The sequence below is a fragment of the Vigna unguiculata genome, chromosome 9, assembly GCF_037176805.1.
Source record: "Vigna unguiculata cultivar grain cowpea cultivar isolate G323 ecotype 2 chromosome 9, ASM3717680v1, whole genome shotgun sequence".
Classification (NCBI taxonomy): domain Eukaryota; kingdom Viridiplantae; phylum Streptophyta; class Magnoliopsida; order Fabales; family Fabaceae; genus Vigna; species Vigna unguiculata.
Window position 1 is genome coordinate 35365589 of NC_140800.1, and position 12533 is coordinate 35378121.

The window sequence follows — 12533 nt, forward strand, 5'->3', positions numbered from 1 at the left end:
TCATTTATTTATTTTAAATGCTCATATAAAAACATTTCCATTGACTTGCAAACCTTAAAAAGTACGAAACAGCATTTTTTTATAATCACCTGTAAAATAAAATATCATTAAAAACTTTCGTTGATCAATGTTCATAATTGATTTTTATTCTCAAACAAAAAAGTAGTGTATATATATATATATTCTTCATACAATTAATGAAGTGTAGTGTAAGGCACAAAGCAGAATTTAGTTTCTTCTATCAGACACGATGATAAAACATCTCTCTAAGTATTTTTGATTTTAGTTTTGGAAATACTTATCTTGAAAGTAAACTACAAAACTCAATGGTATAGATAAATTCAAAATTTAAAACAAAACATGATACACGAAAGATACAGAAAGTGTGTTAGGTGGAATAACAAACAGAATGCATTGTTCTGAATTCTGATACCAACAATAGGTCAATGTCCAAACACAGCTAACGTTTGAGACACAAACAACTTTATTCTTCTGTACATGGTGATGTGTCTTTCACAAAGCATTCAGAATAAATGCAAGATTGTTTATCAGGTCAAGAACCTTTCCAACAAGTTACCAAAGAAGAAACTGGTTTTAGCCCATCCTCGAGTCTCTGGTACTGTAGCATTGGTTGGCACTCTCTTCACATCAACCATCATTGTCTTACCTATTTCTTTGCCAAGTGCTTCCATAGTTTTCATGTCCACTGGGTTCCCTGATGCATCCCTTACGTAGAACACATTCAATGCTTGCTCCCCTCTCGTTGAGACACCTGCCCTACACACTGTCAACCCATTCTCTCGTAGAATCCTTGTTACTTCAGACAGCAACCCAACTCTATCCTTTGCACACAGCTCAAGGCTCACACCCTGTTGTTCACAATCAAGACTAAGACTTCAGATATATTCCCTGTTCCCTAAAAACTACTTAACATTATCACCAAAATGCTAACTTTTTACGTTAATTTCTAATTGGTCAACAACATAAACTCGTGATAATCTGCATGCCCAGCACAACTGTTATTCTGTTTGTCATAGGCCTAATTTGAATATGATTGAAAATAAAGTATATAAGAAAATAATTACTCTTCCTTTATGTGATTTTTTTTTATGTTTTTAAGATGTAGGGAAGTGGATGATATTACATGGAGCATATAGATTCTTAAGCTCTATTGAAGGCAAAAGATCCCATCACTGTCACTAGTGGACATATGATGCTTAGCTCATGTATTTGCCGTACCAGTGCAGCAATACAAGTAGATAGCTGCAGATGCAAAATGTATTAATTATGTTAAATTCAGAAAACATTCTACTGTACAATCACAAACACTACATACTAAGTAGAAATAGTAAAGCCTCTCTTAAAATTCATGTATCTTACTGACTAATGTATTTAGTTAAAATAAAGATTACAATAAAACTTCCAAACAAAACCAATATCCTTCTTAGAGCATGGGAGACTTACTGGGAGAGGAGATTTGAGAATTAGAAGTTCATCCATCTTTTTGTTTTTGTTTTTGCAATAGTTCAACTAGCATATAGAAACAAATTCAAATGTGAATGTTAATTACCTCGCTTACTCTTCTTCGAATACCAGCTTCAATGCATTGGATGACCCTTTCTTTCTCTCCTTCAGTGTCAAGTGTGCATCCATCCATATGTCGAATAAAATACTCCTAAAAGTACAACATCAACCAACCCTTTTAGTTAACACTTCTGACTTGAGTCTCACCACTTGTAGTGTATAAACATGCAGAACAGAATAGCAATGTAATATACCTGGGATGCGTAAGGGCCATCTGATGAAACTGTGGCATGGAAAACAACATATTGCATATCAGTAAGAGTGCAAACAATGTCAAACATGAGTTTTGCCCGATCCTTGCACTTGACTGTGACCACTGAGTACCCTTTCTCCTCACAACGTTCTATTGTGATTTTAGGCCTGAAAGAGAGAGGACAATTAACGTCTGGTGCTACTCTATAACTTTCATAATCCCGATCAGCAAACAACATTTGGTGAAGCCGCCGATCCATGTGGGTGAAACCCATGGAGAAACTAGTCCTAGCAACTTTCTCACCATCACATCCTCGTAAGATGTTGTTCAGCTGCTCCTCCATTAGAGATAATCTGTTTGGCTCGTCCACAGCTCGGTTTGTAGCATCATTGACATAAAGAACGCAAGCAATTCGCCTGTTATGAGTCCACACTTCTGCTGCAAAAACATTAAAATGGAGGTTGGCAAGAACAGCTGAAATCTCAGACAAGAGACCAGGACGGTCTCTGCCAATTAGTTCAATGGCTGTATGATCACCCACAGAATGCACTCCAACCCTTTTGCTTGGCCAAAATTTCACCCCTTCTGTGCTCTGGCTCTTTGGTCCTAGAGCCTATTGTAAGAAAAACTGTTATCAAGTAGCTCTTAGTATTTGATATGCATTATTATATAGGTTTTATACTGTATGCAGTTATGGAAATGATAGACTGAGCCGATTGCTGGTTCCTAGTAAGGGAATCTGATCACTGGCTTCTTACTTTCTTCAATATTTATATATCTCTTGACATATCTGATTTACACTACAGTCATGGTTTTTTAAGGAACCAAAAAAATGAACTTTCTCAATCATGCTGTTTTTCGAGACAAAGTTTACTCTTCAAAACTTTCTCCCTTCTTTAGTCTATTTGTATATGTCCGAGAGTGTTGTGCTACTTCACTTTTCACCAATAATTTAAGGCTTTCATGTTTACGTGGTATATTAGATATAAAAATTATATCAGATTAGTGAGTTCAAGAAAAAGGGTTGATAGTTACCTTTTCAATGAAGTCGATGGTTTTGCTATCTGTTATCTTTCTTCCTTGCTGATCCGTGACATGAAATACTGCATTTCATTAGGCGAACAAGTTAGCTGCTAAACATTTGATTTAGGTAGAAAGGGCTTGGACACATGTTAGCATGAAATATGTAAGATCAATTTAGTAACAACATACCATCCATAAACCAACCGCCGTCAGAAGATATGTAAGCTTTTGTAATTATGAAGTCAAGGTCGGTCAAGATTTGCACCACTTCCAGAAGAATTCCAGGTTTGTTAACACTATCAACCTGTATTTTTTTTTTTTGACGGGGAGAGGATGATAAAAGTGGATTAGTAGAGGAACACACTACAGTTACATATTGCATTCACTAGTCTCCAAATATAAAAGATTCTTTCAAGAAATTTGAAAAATGGTGATCTCATGACAATGCAGTGAGTATCATATGGTGTTCATCATTTAAAAGGAATAAACTTTTCAGGATACAGACCATTTTGACAACGAATTTTATCTGTTGAATTTTGTGTCCAAATTTTGTTACTACTTCTGGTATCATCCTGTGAGGATTTTCTTTTGATCACTTGAAATTAAGCTTGACTACGGTTTTGATCAAGGACTAATGAAATCTCATTTGACTTTAAGTTTGAAAATCTTATGTAATTAGAACATAAATAAAAAAAATCATAGCTCTAGGTTCAACAGTTCAAGAAAACTTTAAATACCAGAAGCTGGGCCACCTAAGAAGCTCAATGGCCAAATCACAACTCACAAGGTGGGTAAGGGAAAAATAGTCACAATTTCTTTATTTATAATTATACCTTGATCAGTGTACAGTCATGGCAACTTTCATTGTCCACAGAGACCCTGCAAAGTTGTAAACAGAGTTCATCATCAACCATTCATTTTTTGTGATGGTTCTATAAAGTCTTACCTTAAACCCCAATTCTACAAGGTGTTGAGCCCTTTACTTCCATATGGGTATGGGATTGAGTTGATTGTCTCTTTTTTTAACAAAAGCAAGTGAGGAATTAAAGCAGCTTTTTTAAATTTATATTCTGTTCCATTCTTGTTTAGTAAGTAAATCCACTCAAGTGACACTTGGGGAATTTTTCTATTGATAGATGGTTAAATATCCATGAAAATCAACTCTAGAATTGATTTTATGATGATTATGATCAGTGATCCATTCCTTCATTTAAAGAGGCTATTTAATTTGCTGACCATTTAAAAGCGAACTTGTAATTCCAGAAAATAATTTAGTAAACCTTGGTGGGTTCATTCTATTGCTGAAGTTCTCATACTCGGGATCAAAATATGGCCAACAAACTTTAGCCATTTAATCAACTTCTCTAGTCAATGGGGGTGCTTCGTTTTCCTGTATGAGCATGGAAAATATGCAGATAAAAAACAGTACATCAGTAACAAAATTTATCATTTTAGAGATGCACAGAAGAGAAGGAAACAAGAGTTCGTCAATTACTACCATATTTTTCAATTTAATAGTTTTGACACAAGTAATTATTCCATGATGACTCTGTTTAATATCACAGTCACACTTCACCATAATGGACTACATTTCTATGCTGGTTATTCTTGATTCTTATCATATCAGACTGAAACTCTCCCTCTCTTATGTTGTGTGTGTCAAACAGTATAAGGCAGAAATCATCAGTACAATGTTTCGTCACTCACTGACTCAGCACTTCAAGCATCCCCTACAACAGAATTTACGATTCTGCATGCTCCTTATCTTGACCTTTGAACATGATATCAGGAATAAGGTGAATGCTGAGTGTTCCATGTGCATTGTATTAGCAAAAGTTCAGAGAGAGATAAGAATAAAGAGTCAACAACAAGAATGCCTGGAGAATCACGGCATCAGCAAAAGTGTTTTACTTTTTTTCTTTTGAGCACACCCCAAAAAGCATTTTGCTTCACAAACTTTCCACTAAGTTGATTTGGATTATGCAGATAGTAGTTGAATGAATCTGATCATTTTTTTAAGTTTCCTTATCATAATTTTTTTCCCATTTGATACAGATTCGTCTCGTTCCAGAATCATTCCATTCCACCAACTTCCATGAAATGCAAGAAAAAGAAATATAACTAGTATGTGTTTGGGGGCGAACAGAACAGATATAATCAATATACCGAAACGGGGTTATAGAAAAAGGAAACGAAAAAGTCATATCTTTAGCTCATTCTTTACCACAACCAAAGCCACTCTTACCAAGGACCCATAACATTGAAAGGTGTCTTTGAGAAGAGTTTGAATTTTCAAACGAAATTAATATTTAACTTCCAGAAGAACCCATTTTGTGATGTGGTGCTCAAAGGTAGCTTACGCTTTGGTGAGTAAGAAAAATAGATTCTTGAGCCAAAAAAAAGCAAAAACCATACGAATGTGACATAAAGACTTGATTCCAATTGCAACCCGAATCCTAATTTCTATTTTGCTTTCCTAGTGATTTCACTCATCCCACGACGTACCATGCCAAATTGACATCACCCCATTGTCTAAGATTATCTCAAAATCTGAAAGGGTCCCCCTGCAATCCAACTTGACCATGACTCTAACCAACGACATATTCTAAAATTAGAAAAACAAATTAATTATGAATTAAGAATATAACTGGTTGAGACATATATACTTTTTTCACGGAAAAATATGATTAGGTATAAATAACTAAAGTATAACAAATTTGTTACAGAGTCCTTCAGATGGTGAGATGAGAAAGTTGGCTTCCCGGAGAAAGAAATAGATGTGGCTGAGGAGAGTTAAGACAAAGCAAGAGAGGGAACTACTTTCGAACACGGATCATGACGCTTAACTTTTCGAATGTACAAGCGAAAACAACCTCCAAATTAAGCACAAAATGTCACATGTACCATAATTTGCCAGCTGTCCAAAATTTATTTTCAGTTCAGAAAATTATTTTTAAATGTTTTTTTTTTAAAAAAAAACAAGAGTTGAGTGAAATAAAATATAAAGTTTAACTGCTCGTTTAGTTGTACGGGAATACACACTTTAACTTTATTTTTTATACTTAAAAAATATTTTTGTGTCGGTGCAAACCATTTTAATCTGTTTTAGTTTTTATAAATACTATTTTTAATTTTTTTTAGTCTCTGTGGTCTAAAGTCATAAAGAATAAAAGAGACTGAAAACAAAAGCTTCTCACTGTTAACATCCCACTTAGATAGGATCCGAGTTCATGTAACAAAAAATCTGTATTCCATTATAAAAACTCATGGAGCACTGTTGTTAGAATATTACAAACAAAACTAATATTTGATAAAGGGAACAAGAAAGAATCCGTTACACGGCAACCGAAAGAATATAGAATAAAAAATCAAATTTGTTTGACCATAAAAATTAAACGTGTAATTAGTAAAAATGGCAAAACTCAGTTTTGATTATATTCCTCCGTTAAAACAAGAAAAGTTAGTTTCAAGTCCATGACATCACGATAAAAGTTTGTTTTTAATAAATTTCAGTTTTAATTTTAATTAAAAGAATTAAAGAATAGCATCAAAAGATATAAAGAATTGTATATAAGTTTGATTGGTAAAAAAATAAAATAAATAGACACACAACACAGACCACAAACTCTCAAATCGATGTCCTGTATCCACTAATTGATTTTGGCATATTTTACTCGGCGAACAGAAGCATAACAGAAAGACACTAGAGTAGGTTGTTTTGTTTTCCCACTTAAAAACATAATATATAACACTATAAAACAGTCAACTGAAACGGCGACGCACTGCAACTACAGTGCAGCCACCATGTTTCTCTACGCAAATCTCAACCCCCAACTTAGCCATCCAAACAAAACACAGAGGATTAATGAATATGAATAAGAACTCGAGAAGAAGCTGATTAGAGAAACATGAGTATATTCATTGTTAATACTACAGCTACTACTTCCTCAGACGACAGAGTTCACAAGAAAAACATACATACCTTAATTGTTGCTACGAGAGTTGTCCCAATATTCCAACACAAGGAAAAACCTTGAAGCTCCCAAATTGTCACATGAAGAAGGCCAATCTGAGTAGATATATAGACAGAGAGAGAAGAGAAGAGAGGAGAGAAGACTTGAGGAGAAAGCTTTGTGAGTGAGTGTGTGTGTGTGAGTGTTCTGGTGTATGCTTTCGACGTTGGAATACCACTCGATTCAAATCTCTCTCTCCTCTCTCTCTCTCTCTCTCGCAGAGCAAATGGAAAGGCTCCGAAGTGGCGTGGCCAGAGGTTCTGGGAAGTGGGAGCCCATTAAATATCAAGATTAATAAATAATGAATCGTTAAACAAATAAATCACCCTTCGTGGAATGGTTTTTTATTTAATCAATTTCTAAATTCTGATTCTGGATACCTTTTACATATTGCCCATAATGCTCATGTTTGGACACCCCCTGTTTCTTCTTATCTACTTGTAGTACGTACAGAAAAAAGTTTGGTCAAATTAAATATACTTTTTTTAATGTTTTAAAAATATTGTTTTTTCTGATTGCTTTATTTATTGTCTTCATCAAATTTTAATCAAAAATATTTTGCGAGAAAATGTTTTTAAAATAAAATAATAGACTTAATTAATGTAAACATTATTTAGTTTTTCTTGTAATTTGATCCAGAACTACCAGATAAGTTTTTTTTTTTCGCCAAAAAAATAAAAATTATATGGTGTACGTTTTTAAAGTGGGTAGTAACTTTAGATTGGGTACTATACAAATCAATATACTACACTGTACTCTGTTTTACTCTTCTTCTTCTTTTCTCTGTTTCTAAACTATGTAACTAAAGTAAATTGTTTTCTCCTTTTGAAAGCATGTCACGAATTTTCACTATTTTTATTTTTTATAAATATCTGACAATGTTTTAACAGAAAAATTGATAGGTAAAGAACATTTATTTACTAAAAGATCACTTATTATTTTATTTGTTTACTTATTACAAAATTGTAAATGATTAAGTTATTTAATTTCTAAAATATATTTGACAATAAATTATCTCTGTATTATTTTTTTTCTTAATTTTCCGAATATTTAATGTTCATTTTTAAAGGTATAAATTATGATACAATAGTTATATAATATATTTATGTACTATTTAAACATTATTATTATTATCTAATCAATAATTTGGTTCTTACATTTAAAATAATGATTTAATTTTTCTTATATTATTTTTTTAAGAAATTATGTTATCATTTCTCTTATATTAAGGTTAAGGTAGTTTAGAAAGTGATAATTTTACATGCTAAAATGAACATGTCACACATTCTTTAAAAATGAACTTAAATTGGAGATGTACACTTGGTTAATGTTCTTCTTTTCTTTTGCTTCTTGTCCTTCATTTCTACCATCCGATCTCCCTTTCAATGCTATTGAAAATATATTGTCTTCTACATCGTGGGATGTTATTCATCGTTTCGTTTTGATGCTAAGCTTCAATATCTTTCATAAAATAATTTATTATTTGATTAAATATATTTGTAGTCTTAGATTTTGACGTGAAATTCAAAATCATTTCTGTTTCAAATTTGGATACATTTTGATCCTCAAACTTTATAAATGAATCAATATAGTTATTTTAATCTAATATAGTTATTTTTGTTGGGTTGTTAGACAATATTTTAAGTTGACATTTGAGTTTGAACATGTTAAAATGGTGTTAACAACTCAAACGTAGTCCTAAAACGCATTTGACATGTGAAAAAAAAAAGATTGAACACATTTTGGTTATGAAGATTATATACATTCATTTTTAAAATTTGGAACAAAAATGTGTCAAAATTTGAGACAAGAATGATTCTAATAGATAATTCTAATAAATAAAAAGTCGCATAGTTATAATAAAATAGAGCAAGGACAGAAGCACATCAAAATTAACCTTTTATAATTATCCAAAATATACTGAATAGAAAGAAAACTAAGACACAAAGCATTTGCCATGAGCAGAATGTAAACATAAGACAGTTGTCCAAAAGGGTTGCTCACAGAGCAAGGAAATTAAAATAATAGTTCATAAGGAGAAAGACTCAACAATGAGCAACAAAGAACCAAGGAGCCTAACTAAACAACAACATCTGCACCAACATCACGATCACCGAGAGTCTCCACATGTGCTCATACCAAGGATTTGGTGATCATCGCAAAAAGGAAAACCAAATAAGAAACAAACACAACAAGAAATGGTAAGCTAGAGAAAATAAATTTTTAACATATTCATGAGCAAACAGATTATAAACAAATTGATCAGTCAACATACAAGGCATGTGATGACAAACAATTTAGACCCTCTAACTCAATTATCCGGATACGTATAATGAGATCGGATTCACTGGATGCTTGCACTTGTGGTGGTCTCTACGCTCTGCAGAGTCATTGCCAATGGATTTCACCCTACCATACACAAGGTTAGCCCATGATCATCTAAGGCCATTATCCAACCAAAGACTAAGGCCTCTTGCTACTCTCACCACTTGAACCAGTCTACTCTATGTGAGTTTGAATCCTTATCTAATTATATACACTACAACACTACCATGAGATCTCACCAAGAGACTCATGGAATTACATCTAGCTCATACCATATCATGTTCTCATACCAAGTCCACGTATTATCTCAAAACATCATAATCTCATGCCACAATGCACCAACTAATTCATAATTCATTTCATACCAAGCACATCAATATCACAAAACATACATAGTCACATGTTCATGCTTTTAAAAGTAATTAAACCAATCCACAAGTGAAATCACAAAGTTTGAAACAAATCTGCCTTATTCTCGCTCAAGCTAAGAGGTCTCGCTCAGGCGACAGGGTCCCCTCGCTTAAGCTATTCTATCCTTGCCTATGCGAGTACTCGAATCGAGAGTATATTGCATCATTGCGAGTTCTCACTTAAGCTAGACTTTCTCACTTAGGGGGGACTACTCTCGCTCGGACGATAATTTTCGCTTGAGTGACATCTCGCGCAGAGACAAAGGAAAGTTCTCTACTACTCTCGCTTAGGCTAGAGGATTCTCGCCTGGGCGAGAATATCAGTTTCTCTCCTGCTCCTGCATGCAACTGCAACAATCCAGCCAGAAACACAACCATTGTATTTTCACACAATCACAAGCATCATCCAAGCATTTAAAACGTGAAACATAACAAAAAACAAGAAAAATATTTTAAAAACGTGCAAAATCTAGCATCCTTTACCTCAAAACTGAAAGCTAACTTAAGAAACCCTTAGTGGGAGGAGCACCAGGGCCAGGAACAACTTAAAGAGCTGAAAACATAAACAAGAGCGCACTAAACTGAGACCTCAAAGAAATTTACATGGAACCAGAGCTTCCAAACAGAAAAGAAATAAAAAGGGACTTGTGTTTTGAGTTCTACTTATGCGGAGGGGAAACGTTTAGTATGCTCAGAGGAGGAAGAAGCTTAAGCCTTAGCAGAGCTCCTGTTTCAGAAGAAAGAAAAAAGGTAAGTGAACTGTTTTGAGTAGATGAGACTGAATGGGAAGCACGTGGACCACTGAAAGAGGTCCTGGAAAATAAGATGGGCTGCCCTTGGACCTTTTGCCAAAGTTGGCTCAACTTTTTAACACATAATATTGGACTTTACAACTAAAATCATATTTAACCTCTTATTATCTATCTATTAAATGTTAATTTTAATCTTCTTTGTTTAAAATAACAAAAACTGTGGTTAGATTTTTGTCACCTCCAAGATCCAATGCTCTGGAAGGCATTTAATTTTGTCACAACACCATTCGAAGGTAAACAACATTAATGTATAAAGAGAACAAAGAACAATGAAAGTTAGAATATTGATAACTTGGAAAACTAGAAACAGTTTAGTATAATTTTAATCGAAACAAATTTTTAAATCAGAGAATTCTATATAATAGTTATAATCTAAATAAAATAAATTGGAAAGAAAAATGTCAGATTAATATTGACGTAAAGTTGATTTTGTTTTCAAGCAATTATATTACATGACCATAAAGTGAAACTTTATTAAATATGAGTAAACTAATGAATGTTTTGAAAATACTCTAATAATACAACTGATTAAGATGTTGACTAAAGATTCAAACCATGAATGAATGGACAAGTTTAGTTAGTAATTCATCATTATGTTTGAACTAAATATCGAATTGTTTTTCGGTATATTTTGATCTAATTATATTCTTTTTTTTTTTTAAATTAACAATGTTAGTCCTTCTATTAAATTATCTTTAATGGTGTTTGTACTCAAACAATTACAAATAATTGGATATTACTAGGAAAGGAATTTTATATTTCATTAATGTTGAGAAAATTTTGGTAACGAAATCATAGGATATAAAATATTTATTGCTTTGTTGAAAAATACAAAAGATTTATCTATAATTGCTTTGAGAAAAGTAAAAAATATCTTACAAGTACGATAATAGTAAAGACTAATAAGAAAAGTTCATACATTTAAACATACTTTACTTCGTACCACAAAGGTACTTTTGAAATCAATACTAACAAGAAAAACAAATAAAACTAGACTGACAACCATAATTTTTCCAACTTGTCTCTATTGTAAGAAAAATAATTATCAATGTAACACCCCCATTTAATTTATAAGCGAAATTAAATGTAGCGTCGCATAAAAATAACATACAAACGCAGTCCGGGAGTTTGAAACTAAGCTCCCAACGATCCATGGCACACCACGATGCCCAAAAGAAAAGAAAACGAGATAAAGAGTTAACTAAAAGTATATAAATCTAAAACCATCTATTTCGTGGGTCGCAGCCCTAGATGAACTCATAAAGAAAATATAAACAAGCCCACGCGAACTATGCGGCGGAATCTCCATTTCCTTGCTGACCTCTGGAACCTCGCCCATCTGCTCCCATCAATTAAATTGATGATCATCGCAAGAAAGAAGAACCACATACAAGACAACCATACATAAACAGGGTAAGCTAGAGCCAACAACATTTTTATCATACAGTCAAGATATGTTTCTCACCATTCAATATCCAAACATCAACCAAGCATGTTATGACTCTCAATCAATACACTACGACTCGACTCGACTCATCCGGATACGTATAACTTGGTCGAATTCAGCGGATGCTTGCATTTGTGGTGGATACCTCTGCTCACCCCCGAGCTATGTGTTACAAGTGTTATAATGAATCAAATTTCCCTCACCACAAGGTTAGCCCTTGATGAATTTCGGGCCTCTTGCTACTCTCACCACAGGAGTCAGTCCGCTCTAAGTGAGACTAACTGACTCCTCAGAGTGTCAAGATGCAACCTTACCTTGAATCCTTACCTAGCTATACAGATGGGGCACCACCATGAACACTCACTAACAGGGGCCATGGAATTACGTCCCGACCACTGAAGCGCGACCCTGAAAGTCTCACCTAGAGGCTCCAAGGAATTATGCACTGACACAGACAAAATACAATCATACAATCAGATAATATTCACTATGCAAAGTTACCCTCATTATATCAACCTTTAAAGTCGTTACCTTTAAATCTCCAGATCCAACCCATTCCAACTTATCATAACCCATTCATGTACATAGAGTCCAACTCATCTCATTATCATGCCACGTTAACCACACCAATCTCATTTAGTTCACATCTCAATACTCATACCAAACCCATCATTTAAAATTCATGAATCATGCTACACATACATCGCACTCCATTATATACATGTC

General features: G+C 33.7%; 1 protein-coding gene across 3 annotated transcripts; it reads right to left on the reverse strand.

Annotated features, from left to right (window-relative positions):
• Nucleotides 1-332: 332 nt before the first annotated feature.
• On the reverse strand, nucleotides 333-7085 carry LOC114164168 (ACT domain-containing protein ACR3-like). 3 transcript variants are annotated; one of them, XM_028048723.2, is made up of 9 exons: nucleotides 6783-7085; nucleotides 4081-4190; nucleotides 3634-3679; nucleotides 2990-3104; nucleotides 2813-2880; nucleotides 1779-2390; nucleotides 1571-1675; nucleotides 1145-1263; nucleotides 702-869 (listed from the first exon to the last, which is right to left on the reverse strand). In XM_028048723.2, the coding sequence occupies exons 2-8, from the start codon at nucleotides 4149-4151 to the stop codon at nucleotides 1162-1164; spliced, it is 1119 nt and encodes a 372-aa protein (XP_027904524.1). In that variant the 5' UTR covers nucleotides 4152-4190; nucleotides 6783-7085; the 3' UTR covers nucleotides 702-869; nucleotides 1145-1161. The 3 variants fall into 3 exon arrangements, with proteins under 3 accessions (XP_027904523.1, XP_085523104.1, XP_027904524.1); XM_028048722.2 differs by lacking the exon at nucleotides 1145-1263 and having other exon boundaries at nucleotides 333-869; XM_085666978.1 differs by lacking the exons at nucleotides 1145-1263; nucleotides 6783-7085 and adding an exon at nucleotides 4508-4544 and having other exon boundaries at nucleotides 333-869.
• Between the last annotated feature and the right edge of the window lie 5448 nt (nucleotides 7086-12533).

What these genes read in the sequence shown, in the direction of transcription:
- LOC114164168 (XM_028048722.2), bottom strand. Translation starts at nt 4,151, where the DNA reads ATGGCTAAAGTTTGTTGGCCATATTTTGATCCCGAGTATGAGAACTTC. An exon ending in ATGACTGTACACTGATCAAG is followed by an intron (nt 3,105 to 3,633) that starts GTATAATTATAA and finishes AAAAAAATACAG; the next exon opens with GTTGATAGTGTTAACAAACC. An exon ending in CGGCGGTTGGTTTATGGATG is followed by an intron (nt 2,881 to 2,989) that starts GTATGTTGTTAC and finishes AATGAAATGCAG; the next exon opens with TATTTCATGTCACGGATCAG.